The following is a 20,745-nucleotide window of genomic DNA, read 5'->3' as shown; positions in this document are numbered from 1 at the left end:
CTTGAATAAACCACTCCCTGATAACTTTCAGCAGCATTTATGGTGCCTGATTAGACTAAAAGAGGCTGGAGCTGTTGGGCTGATGAGCCAGGACAGGGGGATAAGGGGGCTGTGTGGGGCAGAGCAGGGCAGGGACTCTGGCAGCATCCCAGAGATCCACCAGGCTGGAAATTGGGGGTCCTTGTTCAAGGGATGCACCTGATCCCATCCCTCAGTGCTGGCTGCCCCGCAGACACAGAAGAAAGGAAAAGCTGATCCCTACAGGGAAAAGGGAAAGCTGATCCTACCTGTTAACAGCCCCTGTTGTCCCTCAGAAGTATTCTTGCTGCTGGCTTTGTGGGAATGCTCAGGCCTGGCAACGTCCCCTTCTGCTGCTGCCTCTGCACTCTGGCTGAGAGCTGCTGGGAAGGGAAGCTGTCATGGCCAGAAAAGAGCATTTGGCACAGCTTGTCAGGAGCTGGCACCCAGGGAAAGTGCCCTTCCCACAGGAGTGAGCCCATGGCAGCACTGCCCACGGGGCCTGCTCTGGGTGTGCTGCCAGGGAAGGGCACTACTGAGCATGGTGAGGGACTCAGGAACAGCAGCAAGGGCTGCCACGAGGAAAATGGGCATGGTGTCCTGGGGAATGTGTCCTCAGGGTCAGAGGGTCAGCCTGCCCTGGGGAAGGTATCCTCAGGGTCAGTCTGCCCCGGGGTGTCAGGATCCGTCCCAGTGGACAGATGACCTGATGGTTCGTAGGAGTGATCTTAGAGTGCAAAAACCAACATGGTACAAGGGGGTTTGCAGTGATAATCAAAACAATGCAGTTTTATTGAAATAACCATAGCAAAAATGAGATAGAGGGATTAAGGGAGAGAAAAAGATAGAGAAAGAGAGAGAGAAGAGAGAGAAAGGGAGGGGATATAGCTACCAATGCAGAGACAAAGTCTTTTGGTCCAGTCCAGCCGAGGGTTCGCCTGCCACGCTGGGGAGATCTCAAAGGCTCTAGCTAACTCAGAGGTTTTTATTACTGAAAACTGTGAGGGGGCAAAACAGATACAATAGGGAACAGATGTAACAGGTAGTCCATGTTCTCAGCAGTAAATGAGAGCCATTGTTTTCTTGCTCCAGCGGTCACAACCTGCAGGCAAACATCTCGCTTTGGTCAGCTTGCCTCCCCCACACACCTCCCCCGGGCTGGGGGTTTCAGTCCCAGTCCTTGGAAGGAGCAGAAGGGCCTTTTCCCATGGGGGTTTCAGTCCCAGTCCTTGGAAGGAGCAGAAGGGCCTTTTCCCATGGGGGTTTCATGTCTCAGTCCTTGGAAGGAGGAGAGGGGCCTTTTCATGTCTCAGTCCTTGATGGAGAGGCCCCTTACATCTCAGTCTGCCTGTCACGGTGGTTGTAAAACAGGTGAGGGTCTGCTGTGGGAGACCACCTGAAACTCAGGAGAAGTCCAGCCAGGCCGAGAGGTGGGACAGCTTCCAGAGCTGCTATTGTTGCAAACAGGGCATGGTGCCCCTTCTTAGCATACAGCAAACACTCCTGTGAAAACAAATAACACTGTGCTTTCAGGTCTCAGGGCCTTTGGCATGTGACTTTCTGCTTCAGAGCCAGATATTCTAGATGGGGGGTTCTTCTCTTCAGTGGTCTCCCAAGGATGATCGTGAGGCAGATGAGGGAAAATTCAGACAGACTCTCACACGGGGAATGTGTCCTCAGGGTCAGCCTGCCCTGGGGAAAGTGTCCTCAGGGTCAGCCTGTCCTATGGGGCAAGTCACTCCCGTGGAGTTTGCTCTTGTCCCTGGAGAAGAGCAAGCAAAGAGCTCCAGAGTACACTCTCATTTTCCCCAAATGAGCAGCTTGAAAGTTGCCAAAGGTGGAGCAGAGATGAGTTTTTGCAAGAGGCTGTCCCACCTCAGTCTGTGTTTGGGCTGCAGTGCCAGAGGGCAGCCAAGGATCTCCAAACTGTTGCCAAAGGAACAATCCACTTTCCAGGGAGGTTGGACAAATATGAACAAGGAATCCACTAATCAGGAGTTAAAGGAATTGAAGCATCCTTAAAATCTACAAACACGAAGATGGACATGCTGAGTGGAAGGGGCAGCTAAATTTCAACTGAAATGCACATTCATGTAAATAGATTCAGTCAGCACTTTCTGTTTTAAAGCTTCCAGGCAGCAGCTCAGCCCTACAGGAGAGCTCCACTCAGCACAAGAACCAGAGAAAAAGGCTCTTTAAACACTTCAGGCTGTTCTTTGGCCAAACCACAGCCTGTGCTGGTTGGCATTGGCCAATGGCTTCCTTTGGTTATTGTGTTTTGTAGTTTTATGCATAAAAGTCAGACTTACGCAATCACAGCAGAATCATATCGCTACCTTCCAGTTTCCAGTTGTCCATCTACACAAATAAAGTATAGAAAAACAACTAAATTATACTCATTGTTTCTAAAAGTATTCAAAGTCAAGCTAAGGGCATAGAAGAAAAAAAACCTAGCTAAATCAAAAGGTTTTGTTTGAATCCAGAAAACTGGATCAAACACAGCTTATCTACCAAAAAGCAAATTCAAAGGCACCTTCTTCACTTCCTACCCAGCCACAAAGGAGGAACATTCCTCAGGTTATGTACAACAATGTGAGAGAGAGAACAGTACAGCAGAGAAACATTTCATGGTAAATAAAATCCTTTTTACTGACATTGATGCTGCACCATGGGATAACACTGATTGCCTGGTTACCAAAGAGTAATTTTGGAAACGTCTCAGCACCTTCCTGATGAAAATATTAATTTAATCTCGCATCCAGCAGCCTGTGTGATGTCAACTTCTCATCACAATTAGTGGGTTTATTTTTGATGTGCATGCTGACAGCTCCTAAAAGCTAATGGAAAGTCATTTATGTGCAATTTAAAGTCTGATTACTTGAGTGTTAAAGTTCCCTGACAGTCCTTTATATCGGGAATGGGAAATTTAGGAAGAAAATGAATCAGCTTTGATAACATTAGAATAACCTCTCTGATTTGAAAGTCAGGCCTAAAGTTTGCTAATATTAACACAGGATGCAAAAATATGATTTCACCTGAAAATCATTTCACAAATTATCATTTTGCAAATGTTAAAGTCTGGGAATAGGGGATAAAGGAACTTTATGTGAGTCTCCAAAGCTTCAGAAGACAAGGAGTTGAATCAATAGATGAGCCCTTAAAGAAAGATAATTTGCTGTATTGTACTTGGAATTGATTGAAAATTTCACACTAATAACAATTTCTACCAAAAAAAACCCCCAGATTTTATTCTAAATCAATCTTTTCCATAGGAAGATATTGACTACAGTATATTTTTTGTTGAGGCTTGCCAAAACACTGCATTTGGGTTTGTCAGGCCTGAACATTCCATTTCCAGTGGAGCTGAGCTGTGGTGCCAGGCTGGCCTGGCCTTGGGCACAGTGGGGAGCTCAGCCCTGAATATGTTCCTCAGAGCAATGACAGCCACTCAGGGGGATGCTGGCTCTTACACCAGCATTCAAAGCTCACTTTTTATTGAATTGAAATACTTTGTGTTGCTTTTTTACAGTTTTCATCCAGCTAAAGCTATTTCATAGAAGGAAGAAGCCTTCAAATTTTGATGCTGAGGAAAATGAACAGAAACAAATGTCCATTTGCACTTCCACGTGTGCTCCCTCTGCTGAATCTGATTCTGTTGTTATTTATATAGCTGCTTTTCTGTATTACTTTCTAGGCTACAGAAGAAGATGAGCCACCTTATTCTACTTTTCTCATTGTTCTTGGCCCCAGCATTTGCTGATGGAAGAGGTCAGAAATCAACCCAAAACCTTTGTTCAAATGATGTCAGCCACAAACGCCAGAAGAGAGACTGGATATGGAACCAATTGCACATCCAAGAAGAGCTTGATACACCTTTGCCACACCATGTTGGCAAGGTAAGCAGCAACCTGTCAGCAATGACTAAAAACAGCAAATGAGGATCTTGAAAAGCAGTGTTTGTTTGCAGTCTAGGCAGGAGAAATGAAAAGGAAATAGAAATGGGACTTAATACCTACATATTGACATGTTAAAATCTTCAGAATGTGGGCAAAGAGTAAATGAAGAACAGTGTCATAGGAATTTTAATTCCTTTGAAGAATACAAGTAAATGTAAGGGAATAGCAGGTCTGGAGGTTCCAAATGCAGGAACAGCCACATTCCCTGCAGGTGCATGGTTGGGAAGGAAGTCTGGTGAATGATGCATGTCAGGATTTTCCTGGCAGCACAAGATTCTTTCAGAAACCTCAGAGATCAGCAAATAAAAATAAAAATCAGCAAATAAAAAAAGCAACAGTTTACATCTCTCGGCTTGTACTCAAAACACGAGTGCTGTGTTTCGAAATACTGTTACACAATCAAAGATATTGTTGCACAAAGCGAAAGCAAAGAATTTTTAAAAATGCTAACGAGCATTGGCCTGGTTGCAAACTCCTTTTCCTCAGGGCAGGGCAGGAAGGTGTTCCAGCAGCACAATCTCCTGAAGGCTCCTGCAGCACTGAGCCCCTGGTTAACCCTTCAAGGAAAGGCCCCAGCAGCAGCGAGGCAGGGCTGAGGGACAGCTGCAGGAGTGTGCTGACACATCTGGAGTGTGCTGACACATCTGGAGTGTGCTGACACATCTGGATTTTATCTTGCACCACTCAGTGCTTCCCTTTTGTCCTCAGCACCAGAAAAGGCATTCTGAGAGGTTTGTGCTTTTTACACTGAAGAGGTACACAGAAATCAATAAAGAAGGCACAGACTATCCCATCTTTGAGACAAGGGTGGGGTTATCTCTCATGGGGCATCTCCAGAGTTGTGAGCTGCTCTCCAGCAGTCCCAGCTGCCTGAAGCATGATTAAGGAATGAGGGGTGGAAATATTAATGGCACTTTTCAAAAGAGAAAACCGAAATTTAAACAATGCTCAACAGTAAATGACAACTACAGGATAAATCAAATCCTGAACACCCAACAGGTGACATTTATAATAACATCAGTAAGAAAAGGATGGAAATACTTGGTAAAACCCAGCAATCCTTGATAATTAGCTGGCTGAAATAAGAATACTGATATAGTGCATGGAAAATTGGGGTTTAAATCTTCTAGCAGTGTCCCTGTATGTGTGAGGGTATAGAAAGGGAAGTATCATTATGTTATCTGCAGATCAAGTAATGTGCAAAAGCATTTAGAATTGGATTAAATTATATTTTTAAACTGATTAATGCTCATTCCTCTTCTCACATCCCTTTTTCACTGCATATAACCTTAAATTTCTATGGGGTAGAAATGTAACCTTCCTGTCATACCATGAGCCTAAAAACTGCCTATTAAGGGATTGGATGTGACTGAGCACAAGAAAGCTGTCAGCTGTGGCAGGAATCCTGCTAAATGCTAAGGAAAAGAGGCTAATGCTGAATAATGTCAGGAGCTGTGAAGACAGATTTCATCCTGTAATCCTGTGAAACTGAGCAAAAACCCCTGGCAGGTCCAGAAAGCTGCAAACAAAAGTAACTCAGACTGAAGGTGGCTCAGTCATTTCAGACATAACGCAGTTAATTATTTGTAAGTGTTGGATGCATGAACAATTTAAACCTTTAGAAAATATGAGGTATGATGCAAGAAAAGCTTTGTTCTGTATAAGCAAGGAAGTTTCAGTGTGGGTGCAAGTGTCATCCCACGAGCGCAGCTCTGCTGTGGTGCTGCTCAGTGAACGCACCAGTCCTGGGGGCTCCCAGTGGGGTGAGGAATCCCTGGCTGTGTGAATCCCCCAGGACAGACCCAGCTGCCAGGCCCCACCTTATACCCCTGAACATCACTTTGCTCCCAGATCACGTCCAGCGTGAGGAACAAGAACGCCAAGTACATCATCGAGGGCGAGTTCGCCAACACCATCTTCAAGGTGGAGGAGACCAGCGGGGACGTGTACGCCTTCGAGAGGCTGGACAGGGAGAAGAAGGCTGAGTACGAGCTGACGGCCCTCATCATCGACAGGACGAACAACAGGTCCCTGGAGCGCCCCTCCAGGTTCATCATCAAGGTGTACGACATCAACGACAACGCCCCCGTGTTCGTGCACAAGGTGTTCAACGGCTCTGTCCCAGAAATGTCACCTGTGGGTGAGTCCTCCCTCCAGCGCTCACCTCCCTCACGGCTGGCCTTGAAAAGCACCGCTTATATTAATTAATATGCACCTTGAAAACCCTTCTCTAGGGACCTCAGTCACCAAGGTGACAGCTGTGGACGCTGATGACCCCACAGTGTCAGGTCATGCCACCGTGACCTACGAAGTCACCACAGGAGGGGAATATTTCACCATCGATGACTCTGGTAAGTCAGACACACAAATGTCCTTATGCTTTGTCCATATCCTACCCTTTGAAGAAAACACAGGTTTAAGGCTTTTTCATTCTGGAAAAGAGGAATAATCATTCAAAACTATCATTTTAAACATGATTTAAAAGGTTTTTCATTCACACTCCACAATGCCACTGTCTTTATCTAGAAATGAACTCATAAAACCAGAATATCAGCTGCCATGAACACAATGAGAAGATAAAAGATCATTTTTTCCCATCTTTGGAAAGATTAACCAGGAGCTGAGTTCATGTTTTCAGTTTAGCATAGATACTGTTCCAGTGACTGAACATGAAAAGGGAATACACAAATTCTGAAGCAGCATTCAGTAATCAATAATCATTTGCTTTCCTAAACTTTCTAGCTTAAATTTTGCCCAGTTTTTAAACCAATGTCAGTATGTCTTGTAACCACACTAGCTTGCTAGAGCAAAGAAAGCAGGTAAAGAGGTTAAAGATCCATTAAAAGGAATATTCTGCACAAGGTCTCCTAAATATTCCATCATGAAGAAAAATTTCTAACATTTCTTGAAAAATACCACTGTAAGATTGGTACTTAAAGCTGAATGTACGGAGATAAAAAAAGATAAAAATTTGCCACCAAATTTGCTACCAAAATTTGCCACCAACATCTCCAAAAAATTGAAGAGATGTTGGGCGTGCTGCAAAATCTAATTGCATCCAATATTGTTTTTTCACAGGTGTGATTTATACAAAAGAGCCTAATTTGGACAGAGAGACCAAGGCCACGTACGAGATTGTTGTCCAAGCCAAAGATGCTCCGGGTTTCTCTGGGGATTCCAGCACAGCCACGGTGATCATCGCCCTGTCCGACATCAACGACAACTCCCCTGAGTTCAAACTCTGTGAGTGCCCCCAGCCCTGAGCCCCTGCAGCCAGGGGCTGCCACAGCACAGCCAGCCCAGCACATGAGCCTGCACAGCTCAGCTGTCCTTAAAAATGACCAAAAGAACTTCACGTGTTCAGAAACTCTTCTGTGTTTCAGCCAGAGCCACCTTTCCTGGGGAATGCACGCCTAGAGCTGAAAACAAAAATCAGTATTAATTTCATCCCTTTGCTAAAGATCTTGACCATTTGGTGTATTATTTATGCTTCCACATGTCCTAGAGATACACAATGCTAAATTCTCAATGAAATATTTTTTTGTGCATCTGTCAAGTAAGAACAGTTTCAACTGAGTCCTAACTTCCATGTACACACTCCTTATGTATTTTTCTTTTTTTTTTTAACAGCATCATTTCACTTTAAAGTTCCTGAAAACGTTTCGGTAGGAGGAGAAGTTGGCAGAGTCAAAGTAGAAGATATTGACGAACCACAGCACAGAAATACAAGATACAGCTTTATCCAAGGAGAGTTCAGGGACACCTTTGACATTGTAGCAAATCCATACACAAATGAAGGAATCATTAGGCCAAAGAAGGTACTTTTCCCCATAACAAAGATGTTTATTGTGGTTTGCCATGTGTAACAAGTGATTTTTTGGTTTAGGACTAGCAGCAGGAAAAAAAGGAAGCACATGAAAGTCAGCATGAAATATATTGATCCTGAACACCAGCTCTCTGAGCTCTGGGAGAAGAAGAGCTGGTGATTTCTGGTCCTTTTCAACCTCCAGACCTGAAAAACTCCAGAATTACTGCAGAGGGCAGTGGGGGCTGTGTCAGATATTCAGGTTAGGTGCTTTGGGTTCCTCTCAAACTTCAAGTGGTTGGATGCTTCAAAGAGACAGTGGTTTAAGAGTTGAACCAAGTGGCTGAGTCAACGAATCCTTCCCTTGTGAAGCCCACCTGAAACCAAAGCAGAAAATGTGAACAAGTCCACCTGACCTCCTTTCTGAAGTCTCTTTGCACTTTGGCATTTGCTCCAATCCGACCCACAGCTCCCTTGCTTTCCTCAGGGTGAGGAAAAGCTTTTTTTCCTTTAAGAGCTTCCCCACTAATTTCTTATGTCTTTAAGACTCTCCAAAGCCTTTATTAGGGTCTGTTCTTTGTTTTTTTTTAAATTCTCAAACCCACATGATTTGTACCAAGGGACTGCTGCAGAGCATTGCCAAACCAAGACTTCATTGATTTCATTGACTTGCTGTTAAAAAAAAAAAGAGAAGAAAGGACCATAAATCAGCTCCTGTAGTCCTCAGATTGACAGGAATGTGTTTTTCCCTTCCAAATGCCTCTCTGTAACTGCTAAGACTAGAAATGTCATTAAGAAGAGAAAACTTTCAGGAAAAGCAGTACCAAGGATTTCAAGCCTGGCAGTAAAATCCTGGCTGTGGTCACACTGGGTATGAGCAGCTCTCCTTCCCAGGAGCTGGGCAATGCAGTGCCTGCCCATGGGAGGAGCACTCACAGACCCCACACACCCTCCCTGAGCGATTTGGAACCAGCTCTTCCTCCAGCACACAATGGGCAAAGCTCACCCCGTTTTCAGTGTGATTTTGGCCGTGCATACGTCATAATTCTAAATGCACAGCCATGTGAGATAAAATGTCAGCTGCTGGATAAGTCCCATCATTTCCCCTTGCAATGTCTACCCAAAAAGGAAAACAAGAGTCACCATAACTGCTGTGAATCTCAGTGCTTTTAGAATCTCAGGTGGTAGAACAAAGGAAACTTTGAAAGGATCATTCCTTACTGCCCGAGCTCCTGGCCTTCCTCCCATTGTGTGATTCCTTTTTTAGTCTCAGGCAACTGGAAAAACAGGGAAGAGGATTAAATTTCTCACTGGATGCCCCAGCTGTCAGCCCGTGCAGATCTGCCTTGAGTGCCTTCAGAACACAAAGCATAGCCAAGAGGAGAATCTCTTCCCCTGCCTTTGGGGGACAGGAGCTCACCGAGTTTTGGTAGTTACAGCATTATAAAAACACAATTATTTAACCCAAAATAAAATTATTTTGCTGAACTTAAACTCCTGGATGAATCTGTCCCACAGCAGAGGTACCTTGAGCCACGCTATGACAGGGAAGTTCAGTTGGTAAATGCTCTCCCATGGGTCCAGCCAAGATGAAATTTGGTAACATTGCCAAACATGAATGAAAGCACAGATCTTAAATCACAGAAAGCCAATGGAAAGTCTGCTTAGACATCACCAGTGAAAGAATATCTGTACCTGTCTCTTTGTTTCTAGCCCCTGGACTTCGAGGCAGTGTCAGAGTACAGGTTCAGCATCGAGGCCACGGACCCCACGGTGAACCTGCGGCACTTCAAGCCCGGCAATCCCCGCAGCATCGCCAGCGTCGTCATCGAGGTCACGGACGTGGACGAGCCCCCCGTGTTCAGGAGGCTCCCCTACGAGTTCAAGGTGAGGGAAAACCACGCAGTGGTGAAAACTCTCGGCTCCGTTCACGCCGAGGACCCCGACGCAGCTAAACGGAAAATCAGGTGAGACGACGCCAGCTTTAGCAATCCTACTTCAAAGTGTAGAATCCATCAACAGCACCAAGAATTTCACAAAGAACCCAGACTTTGGCCCTATTTTTTTTAGAATCTGCCTGCCAAACAAAACAAAAGATAATTTAATTTTGCCAGCACTGCAGCCATGGATATATATGCTCACCAAAAGCTGAACATAAATTTCATCTACCCATGTCATTACCACATGGACTTACTGATAAAACATTTGCACGTTTAGGGAAAAAATGTAAACTTGGATATTTTTACATTATTATAATTTATTGTTATTTTTTTTATTGTAAGAGCTCTCTCAATCATGTGTTTAGAGAAGAAAATAGACTTCTGAAAGAGCCAAGTACCATAATATGGAAACTATTCCAACAGATGTATTTCATTCTCACAGCTTGCATAGTTTTAGGGCAATATTCTCAGCCCTCCTGGTCAAGATATTACTGTAATTTGTCACACAAGAAGCCTCTGACCTTCCTCTGAGAAGAAATGAAATGAAACACAGCATTACCAGCCGTGCATTGACATATCTTGTTTTAAACAAAATCCAGATATTTTCAGCGTAGAGCAAATCCTAATGGAGACTACGTCAGGGTATCCAACAGCGGAGTTATTCAACTTCCAAAGCCTCTGGACAGAGAATTCAGCTCCTCATACAACATCACTGTGGCAGCTGTGGAGATCCTTGAAGATGGTGAGTGCCACCCATTTCCCAGTTTGAAAGAAACCCTGGTACACCTTTCCAGCAGGGCTGTCAAAAAGGAAAGGCACAACCTGACAGGCTGTTCCTGCTGAGCTAGGAATGAAAGGAGTGCTCCAAGGTTTGCATCGTCATCTTCCCAATCAAACAAGTCCCTACAAATAGGTCAGAGATTATTTTAAGATTTGACCCCTGGCTTTGCTCAGCTCCAGGGAGTGGGGCAGGCCAGTCCCAGCTTGGTTTGATATTTCACAATATAGACATGTTCTGTGCCTGCTGCTTTAGTGCCAGAGAACAATGCTCAGTCCATCAGCATGCAGGGGGAAGAATCAGGAAAGCCATAATCTACTGTCATTTTACTCCAAAAAATCCTTGATGATTTAACCTCTGCGAGAGGTTTTAGGAAAATATCTAAATCTCAGAGGGAAAGTTTCAGTTGTGATGGAGCTGGAAAATGTTCCTCATGTGTGGGGCACAGAGGGGGCAGGAGGTGTGGGCTGGGGGCTCCAGGCTGTGCCCTGCTGTCGTTCCAGGCCGCCTGTCCGACAGAGAGTCGCACGCCCACGTCCATGTCATCGTGGATGATGTCAATGACAATGCTCCAGAGCTGGTGTCTCCTGAGGAGCCTCGAGTGTGTGAAAATGCTGCACCTGGGAAGGTGAGACAGGGAGAGCATTGCCCTGAAACCTGAATTACTGCTCAAATAAAATGTGTCTTTTAATACAAGTGAGTCTAAATTTCCATACCAAAACACCCGATTATTTCACTGATTTCCAAAACATCAGGAATTGCTCTTAAGGATACTGCTCTGCTGGAATATTGACTTTTATCTGCTTGCACACATGGGCTGCACTGCTCCTCTCCCCCCAGGCTCTCACATCTGTGTATTGACAGCTGAGCCATGAAGGACAGTCAAGCTTTGCACAGCAGGAATCAGCAGCTCAGTTCTATCACACAGATGCCTGAGTGTGATACTGAGGAGGAAACCATTTCAAACTAGAAACAGAAACATTGCTGTATGGAACATTATCCTGCAGTCACAGAGTGCACAGATCTGCACATCCAAATTGTTACTACTTGGCACAATGTTGGTATTTTGGGTTTATATGTTTGGCCTCAGACACAAGTGTTCAGCCCATACTGTAATATTTGTTTGATTAAGACACTTTGAGTCAAGGTTTAGGGGAGGTACTCCCCAGTTTAGTGTATTTAGGATGGAGAGAAGAACTGGAGGCACAAACGGGAAAGATCACAGGCTGGGATAAGAACAATTTACTGGAAACAGCAGTGAGATAAGAGAATGAACAGTAATAGCAACAATATAAATAACAGAAATATATATATATATAGAGAGAGAGAGAGAGAGAGAGAGAGAGAGAGAGAGAGAGAGAGAGAGAGAGTGCAGAGCAGCCACACCACCCAACAGGCTCCCTCTGGCTCAGCACCAGCATTATCCCACCACACCTGCTCAGACAGAAGGAACCCCTTCTCCAGGAAGAGAGTCCCTTTGCTCTCCCAGAAATGACATGAGGTGCTCAAGAATAACCACTCTGCCCCCTCCCAGCTACTGGAAAAAAAATAACTCTTTGCTGGCCAGAACCAGGACACTGCCATTGCCTGAACTACTTGATAGAACACACAAGGTATTAATTTCACCTTTAGTTTCATTTATAAAATACCTTTGGGATAAAACCAGGCACATTTTTTGTATTTTATACATCTAATGTACATCAGGTTGAAGATTTCAAAACCCAAGCATGTCCTTCAGGCATGGCAGTCTCAAAGGCATTCCAGGAATGACAGTCACACCTCAGAGTAGACTGAGGACTTCAGAAGACACCATCTTAGACACTTCAACAAGCCAAATGTCTTTAAAAATTGGGCTTTTTTCATGCTTTCATTGCACAAAATTTGAAGAGGCAAAACTGCTCTTTTTGAAGACCCACAAAGAAAAAACTGAAACTGAAAAAACTTGAAGAGGGGTGTCCTGAGGTGTCTGTGTCCTGCCCTGAAACTGAAGGGTTACACAGGACACAGAGCCCAGCTCAAACACCCCACATGCTTTATCACTGGAGGCAATGTACACTGAAAACTGTGACCTCTTCCATCCTTGCAGGTGATTGTCAGGATTTCAGCTGTTGACAAGGATGAAACATCTCCCAGAGGCTTCTTCAGATACTCGCTGGCCACAGAAGACAGCAACTTCTCCCTGATTGAGAACTACGGTAGAGTATCCCTGCAATGCCTCCCTCAGCTTGTTCCAGAGCAGGACCCCAGGGCTCAGGGAACAAAAGCTGCAGCACTGACCTGTGGCTGGGCTAGCTGAGCTAAGCAACTCTTTATTTGTAAAGGCTCAACACACTGAAAAAAAAGTATATTTGATGAAACCAAAGTGTGACAGTGGTCACAGGGTTCTTGGATGAGGGAAGGGACAAGAATGTTGACTCCATGTTTCAGAAGGCTTGATTTATTATTTTATGATATATATTACATTAAAACTATACTAAAAGAATAGAAGAAAAGGTTTCATTAGAAGGCTAGCTAAGCTAAGAATAGAATCAGCAAGAATGATAACAAAGCTTCTGTCTCAGACAGAGTCCGAGCCAGCTGACTGTGATTGGCCATTAATTAGAAACAACCACATGAGATCAATCACAGATGCACCTGTTGCATTCCACAGCAGCAGATAATCATTGCTTACATTTTGTTCCTGAGGCCTCTCAGCTTCTCAGGAGGAAAAATCCTAAAGAAAACATTTTTCATGAAAAGATGTCTGCAACACCAAAGTTTCACTGGGTTCCCAAAGGGCTGGCACTGCCTAAGGGGAAGAGGCTGACTGAGAATCTGTGAGGACAATCTGGTGGAGATTATCACCTAGTGGGATGTCCTTATTCTGGTGGAAATTATCACCTAATTGGATGTCCTTCCTTCTTCCAGACAACACAGCTAACATCACTGTCAAATACGGGCAGTTCAACCGGGAACTTGCCAAGTTCCACTACCTGCCCGTGCTCATCTCAGACAATGGTGACCCTGACCTCACCAGCACAAACACCCTGCTCATCAGTGTCTGCAAGTGCAACGAGAAAGGCAACTTCACCTTCTGCGAGGAGAGGGCAAAGCAGGTTGGCGTCAGCATACAAGCACTGGTGGCAATTTTTATCTGCATCTTCACAATCATTGGTGAGTATCTGGCTTTTGGAATGTTCTCTGCAGCACAGTGTGAGGATGCTTTGTTCTTTCTTTAGCTGAGATCTACACAAGCTTTGTGGCTATGAAATGGTCACGAAGCCAGAAATGCTGTACCTATTTGATTCATCTCATGTGCTCTTCCTCTCTGGCCTGTTAGAACAACTTCAGCTGCAAAGCTGCTCACTCCTCTAGACAGGCTATTGCACACATGTATAATATACTTGATTTACTGGTACCAGCCTCATACACAGCTATAAAAAAGGAAATTTGGGCTGGAGCAATAACAACAGGATTCCTGGTTCCTATGGCAGGAACTAGTCTGGAAACCCTTGAAGCAGCACAGCGAACATAAATACACTTGTAACAAATCAGCAGACCAGTACCTGTTTGCTGCATTTGAAATCTATCAGAAAAGGCTGAGCACCTTTTCCTTGCCTGAGAACTGACCTGTTTTACAAGTACCACATAAGCAGCATCTGATGCTTGGCATTAAGAGTTCAATTATTAATTCATTAAGTTGATTCAATGACCTTGTGACACCATGCACTTATACTTGTGATTCCAGCTCAAGAGTCAGAGCTGGAATCACAAGTACAAGTCTGACAATCTCTGTCCAGACTGAACTCTTTCAACAAATCCTTAAATAGAATTTTTTAAAATAAATATATGTTTAAAAAACACTCAAAAAAATCCCCCAAGACTTCAGACTACATTACATATCTTAAATACAATTTGTCTTAGTGCCTTACTTGTCTATTCACACGCGCTCATCTAAGTTTCCTTTGCAGTGATTGTGTTGCTGATCCTGCTGAGGAGGAGGCACAAGAAGGACCTGAGTGGGCTGGGGAGGAGCGTGGCAGAGATCCACGAGCAGCTGGTGACCTACGACGAGGAGGGCGGCGGCGAGATGGACACCACCAGCTACGACGTGTCCGTGCTCAACTCCGTGCGCAAGAACGGCCTCAAGGCAGAGCCCGCTCCCTCTCCCTATGCTCAGGTCCAGAAACCTCCTGGGAACATCCCCCCTGCAGCTGGGGGCATGGAGATGATGATTGAGGTGAAGAAGGATGAGGCTGACAACGACAGGGATCTGCTGCCCTACGACACCCTGCACATCTACGGCTACGAAGGCGCCGAGTCCATCGCGGAGTCGCTCAGCTCCCTGGGCTCGGGCTCCTCAGACTCAGACATTGACTATGACTTTCTCAATGACTGGGGACCCAGGTTCAAGATGTTAGCTGAGCTCTATGGATCAGAACCAAGCGAAGATTTTGTGTATTAAGCTCAAACTAGCCATGAGTTTTCTCCCTCCCGCTACAGACTGACACCAAGAGACTGCCAGTGGCCAAAGAGGAACTCACAGCTCTTCCCTCAAGGATTTCAAACAGGCATGGAAAAAACCTGCAGCAGGGTTAAAAAGACACACAGAGATCACCTGTATTAACTTCCCCCAGCACTACTGGCCTCACTAACATTCATTTCTTGCCCCAAAATTCCTGCTCACTGATCTGCTCAAGCCTTCCAGAACACACCTGGAAGTGTGTTCTTCCCTTCCTCGCCCCCTCTTCCCCACTTCTCCAGGTTTTGTCCCCAGTTTCTCCCTCAATCCTCTCCTCCTGTGCTGTTTCCATCCACATGCATCAAGGTCACCCTCCATTGGGAGAGAGGCTCAGTGCCATTGGGAATGGATGTTTCAGCCCCCCTGGATCTCCAGCTGGCTGCTTTGCCTGCCCCTCTTGCAACATCTTTATTGATATTCCACACTTATGCTCACCCAGCAGAAGAGAGGAGGAACATATGGTCTATCACTTAGTATTAGAAACTATTCCATCACTTTCAAAAAGAAGCATTATTTTTTTCCTGATTTCCCTTCTATTAATTATTTTTGCTTTATAGCCTTCCACTACATCTATGAGTTACTCAAGATAAAATTAGACAGGATTTTTAGACACACAATCTGGTCTCATCTGTCATTTTTAACAGCCTGATGACAATTTCATTTCTGGCATGCTAGAATTTGCTCTAGCTAGCAGCAAAATTGTTTTTTCTCTCTGTAAATAGGATCTCAGTGTTACTCAATGGAACATGTCCTGCAGGGCAGGAACTGTGGAGATCAGGGGAATGTCAAGACTCCAACACTGTAAATCTCTCTAGATGGAAATACAGGTCTCTCCAGATTTCTTAAGAGGTTGAATAGGGGGTTTATTCAGCATTATTGAAGCAATAGCATTTTTTCAGGGACAAAAAAAGAAGGGCCTCATTACTGTGAAACTGCTGTGCTTTTTTTCTAAGCAGGTACTGTAAAAGGAGTTTTTTCCACCTAGGAAAATACTGTAGACTCCCATAGCAGAATGCTACACACCCCCACACTGGGCTGCTCAAAAGCACCACAAACGTAAGGCAGGTTTGGAGCTGCCGTCTCTGGAAAGGGACTGTGCTCGCATTCCCACCTGTGCAGAGCCACAGAATGACCAGAATGAAACTTCCCACACTGGAAGGGAAACTTCCCAAACACCTTTTGGGAACAGCGGGTCCCTTGGGACCATGGCCTGTCTCCGGCTTCCAGCAGTGCAGAGCCCTGTTGCCTCCAACAGGAACAGAGCCCTGCTACACAGATCCTCCACTGAGCAGGGTCTGTGCTGGAGCTGTATGCATTAGTTTAGTTGGTTTGATTATTTAAATCTGGTAGCTAACCAAATAATACTAAATCTTTTTTTTTTTTTTTTTTCTTAAACAAGTATAGTGGAACCTCGCAAATTTGCTTTTTACTTGTTCACATCATCTCCAATTCATACTATTCACACTCCCTTCCCCCAAAATGTTTTCTGGGCAGGAAATAACAATGCACAGCAATGGTCTCACACTGCTCCTCACTGCTGTAAAAAGTCCAAAGCAATACTTGGCTGGACATTAATACAACACCAACAATATAATCACTCAAATTTTCAAATATGAACTAAAGGAAAACTGAGGAGAATTCTGTCCATTGGGCAAATCAGCCTTAGAACCTATTGTTTGTTTTTAAAAAGTACATTTTAAGGTGACAGCCTTGGTTTTATTTTGAATGGACTCATTCTGTTTTGCTTAATCCAGCCAGCAGGACGTGCTCTAGGGGTTCCACATATTTGTGTATTATAAAGAATGCTAACTAATAACACTTAGAGTTTAAGGGTTTTGTCAGTACCTGTGGTATTGGCTATCAGCAGGTAAAGTTAGTTAGGAAATTATTTAGTGCAGTAAGTCAAGAACTTTGGTAGGTATCAGCCAGATTCTATTACCTGGAATTGCTGTTTTTAAGCCTGATTTTTTTTATAGTTATTTTAAGGAACACTGTATCCATTTCCAATGTATATCATGTTTGCACTGGACGGGTTTTTTTTTATACTCCTGTACTGTATAATGTTGTTTTTTTACTACATAAAGCCAGTCTCAAGTTTGGATGTTCTGTGCATTAACGAGTCCCACTCGGCAGACAGCATCAGGCTTTGTGCCACAGTGAGCCCAGGCACGAAAACCCTGCAAGGGAGCCCAGCCCTCTCCCTGTCTGCAGCCCCAGACTGCAGCAGGACCTGGGCAGAACCTGGGCAGAACCTGAACCTGGGCAGAACTTGGGCAGAACTTGGGCAGAACCTGGGCAGAACCTGAACCTGGGCAGAACCTGGGAAGAACCTGAACAGAACCTGAACCTGGGCAGAAACTGGGCAGAACCTGAACCTGTGCAGAACCTGTGCAGAACCTGAACAGAACCTGAACCTGGGCAGAAACTGGGCAGAACCTGAACCTGTGCAGAATCTGGGAAGAACCTGAACTTGTGCAGAACCTGTGCAGAACCTGAACCTGTGCAAAACCTCTGCAGAACCTGTACAGAACCTGTGCAGAACCTGTACAGAACCTGTACAGAACCTGTGCAGAACCTGTACAGAACCTGTGCAGAACCTGAACCTGTGCAGAACCTGAACCTGTGCAGAACCTGTGCAGAACCTGTGCAGAACCTCAACCTGTGCAGAACCTGTGCAGAACCTGTGCAGAACCTGTGCAGAACACTCTGGGGTACAGAACCCTCCAGCCTCCTCAGGACAGACACAACCAAACACATCAGCACCAGAAAATGAAATCACCCCTAAATCTGCAGCTTTAGGCAACACAGCTCCCACCTTCTCTTTCTGCTGCTGCCAATGACTACCCCAGTATATTCCCAAGATTAATCTAGGGCTTTACAAAAGATCACATCCATTTTCCCCAGATATGGCACTTATAATTTACACAGCCCGGAATAAAGCAAAAAAGTTCAATTCCTTCACTGCTAATTGCCATGAGCAAACACCAGATCAAACACACTTTAGCACAAGTTGTATTAAAAACACAATAGATGTGCTAATTATCTTATAATGAAATGCATTTTTCCATAGAAAGAATTTGATTAAACAGCTACTTGCAACTTGTGGGAGAGAATCTCACAGAGGTTTTCATTATTCATTTAATTAATACGCACTTTAATCTCTTATCCCTAAAAATATATCATAAATTATTATTTTATTACATTCAGATCCAGAAGTTCATGCCATTTAATAAAGGGTTTTTTCACTCCCAGCCCACTGGAACTTTTTATGAAGCAATGGCTTGTGATGAGAATCCCTGATATGTATCAAAGCAGCAATGAAAAGCTGTTTGAACGTGAACACCTGGCACACAGTGGCACATCCCAGGTAGGGCAGGTGAGCCAAAGTCCCCTTATCAAGGCAAATTTACACCAGAGGGAGGGAGGGAGGAAGGAAGAATTCTATGATTTATTATCCTTTTGCAGTCCAATGCTACTGCAACAGCAAACCCAGTGAAAACAGAAGGATTGGTTACCAGAGGAAAATCAAATCATCATTTCTAAGCTCCTTTTCTTCAAGTGCGTTCTTCCTTTCCTCCTTTCAGCCCCGAGGGCTTGGGACAGCCCCAGGAGGGCCTTGCACAGGAATTGTCACAGGAATTGTCACCCTGACTGCAGGGACAGCCTGCAAAGCCTCACTGCTTCTTGGAACTCAGGGTTCAGGTACAGATCCACCTCTATGCATTTATTTTACATCTTTTCACTCCCTAGCATATGTCACATGCAGGGAAAATGGTCTGGGGGCAGTAAATATGGTGATGTACTCTCTTATTTGGCCAGAACTAATAGCTACACTTATTATATTTCAGGTAGGGTTAGGACTAAAATAAATAATCACCATCCTTTCTGATCTATTCTCTCTTTTTTTCTTCTTCTTTTTTTTTTTTAATAAATGTTTCAAGTTTAAGAGAATAAGAAATAAAACTCTGTTGGCTTTACTTCACAAACTTTCTGGAATTAAATACATCACCAAGGTGATATCTTCCTCACTGAAATCTTCCCATTTCACAATCTTAGTGTACCACAAGTTGTGAAGTCCTACCAGGAAATGAATAAGAGTCTGATCAGATTAGATCAGATCACAGTGGAAGATTTAGGCTTGGAATCTTGTCCATAGAAAAAATACAACAGAAAACAAAACAGCAAAGACATTCTTTCAGGCTGAATCAGAAAATAAGGAAAATAGAACAATACCAGAAAAATGCTTTTATGAGCAATAAACATGCACAGATCTTTGCTGACCTCTCTCACCTTCCTGAGTTTGTTCCTGCCTGACCTAAAGGAAAAGGGAAAACCAGCAGTTCCTTCCACCTATCCTCAGTGAGGAGCTGTGCCACCTGCTTCCCCTCAAGACTCTCCCAATTCACCCGGTTAACCCCTTCATCAATGCCACAATCAGTCAGAAATCTCTGCAAGTCTTCAATTCCTCATGAAAAAGGAAAGCTCTGGGTGAGGGCACCAGAACAAAGCAGGACAGAGCTCAGCTCAGAGACACATCCAGCAAACACAACCCAGAGGGGTTTGCCAAGAGGTCAGGAACAGCTGGGCTGCAAATGGTCCCAGGAGCCCAAAGCCTGGCCTGCAATGCTGCTCCAGAGCTGAGCATTCCCACATGGATGAGAGCCTGAAACACAAACTGCTGTGCACTGGGCACTGCAAAGAGCCTGAAACAATTCCCAGCTCTAGCATTCAAAAATGGCTTTTCTAAACAGCTGTCCAGGCTTCCCTCATCCCCCTGAAATTCAGAGCAAATCTGAAGAACCCCAAAATGCCAAAGGCCTGAGCTGCACTTGGTGTGTCCCACAGCAGTGATGTGTGGAATCCCCGGCACTTCAGGGAACCTGAGCCTTGTCCCTGCTCTCAGCACCGGGACCCTGCCCTCCATCCCTGCTCCGGGACACTGTCCTGTGATCCCGATCTCAGTCCCAGGACACTCCCTGTGCCCCATGTCCTGCTCTCAGCATCCAGATACTGCCCTCTGTCCTGTGGTCCCGGGCAGTGTCCCCGGCCCCAGGACACTCCCTGTAGCCCATGCCCCGCTCTCAGCATCCAGACACTGCTCTCCATCCCCGCTCCGGGACACTGCCCTTTGTCCTGTGGTCCCGATCCCGGCCCCAGGACAATCCCTGTACCCCATGTCCTGCTCTCAGCACCGGGACGCTGCCCTCTGTCCCGTGTCCCTGCCCTCGGACCCGGGACACTGCCCTTTATCCCGTATCTCTGCTCCCGGAACACTGCTCTCTATTCTTTATCCCTGGCCCCCGCACACTGCCCTTTATTCCCTTTATTCCCTTTATTTCCTTTTTTCCTTTTCCTGTTTTATCCCGACCCGATCCGCGGCCCCGCCGCAGCAGCGCGGGCTGCAGTGACCGCCGGCGGCCGCCAGGTGGAGCCCGAGGGCAGCGCTGGGCACGGCCGCGCTCGGGCCGCCCGATGGATCCCGATGGATCCACTATGGATTCCTGATGGATTCCCCATGGATCCTCGTTAGATTCCCAATGGATCTCCCATGGATCCCCCAGGGATCCCAAAGGATCCATCACTGATCCCCCATGGATCCTCTATGGAATCCTCCATGGAATCCCCATGGATACACGATAAATCCCCCATGGATTCCTGATGGATCCCCCATGGATCCTGATGGATTCCCCATGGATTCCCAATAAATTCCCCATGGATTTCCAATGGAACCCCCATGGAATCCCCCA

At 45.2% G+C, this 20,745-nt stretch overlaps 1 protein-coding gene across 1 annotated transcript in view; it reads left to right on the top strand.

Moving 5' to 3' along the window:
- Positions 1–16,996, top strand: part of CDH5 (cadherin 5) — a 29,546-nt gene extending 12,550 nt beyond the window's left edge. Inside the window, exons 2-12 of the mRNA XM_054296322.1 lie at positions 3,713–3,914; positions 5,826–6,114; positions 6,209–6,325; positions 7,053–7,217; positions 7,605–7,792; positions 9,493–9,746; positions 10,319–10,461; positions 11,001–11,125; positions 12,584–12,692; positions 13,405–13,650; positions 14,448–16,996. Of these exons, the coding sequence (XP_054152297.1) occupies positions 3,713–3,914; positions 5,826–6,114; positions 6,209–6,325; positions 7,053–7,217; positions 7,605–7,792; positions 9,493–9,746; positions 10,319–10,461; positions 11,001–11,125; positions 12,584–12,692; positions 13,405–13,650; positions 14,448–14,941 (2,332 nt within the window). The 3' untranslated portion in view covers positions 14,942–16,996. The remainder of the gene's footprint in view (positions 1–3,712; positions 3,915–5,825; positions 6,115–6,208; positions 6,326–7,052; positions 7,218–7,604; positions 7,793–9,492; positions 9,747–10,318; positions 10,462–11,000; positions 11,126–12,583; positions 12,693–13,404; positions 13,651–14,447) is intronic.
- The last annotated feature ends 3,749 nt before the right edge of the window (positions 16,997–20,745 follow it).

This window comes from Melozone crissalis, unplaced genomic scaffold, assembly GCF_028551555.1.
Source record: "Melozone crissalis strain CALT ecotype California unplaced genomic scaffold, PUWL_Pcris_2 ptg000007l_1, whole genome shotgun sequence".
In the NCBI taxonomy this organism is placed as follows: Eukaryota; Metazoa; Chordata; class Aves; order Passeriformes; family Passerellidae; genus Melozone; species Melozone crissalis.
Note: the sequence above shows the minus strand (reverse complement) of the source record. Positions and strands in the feature narration are given on the sequence as shown.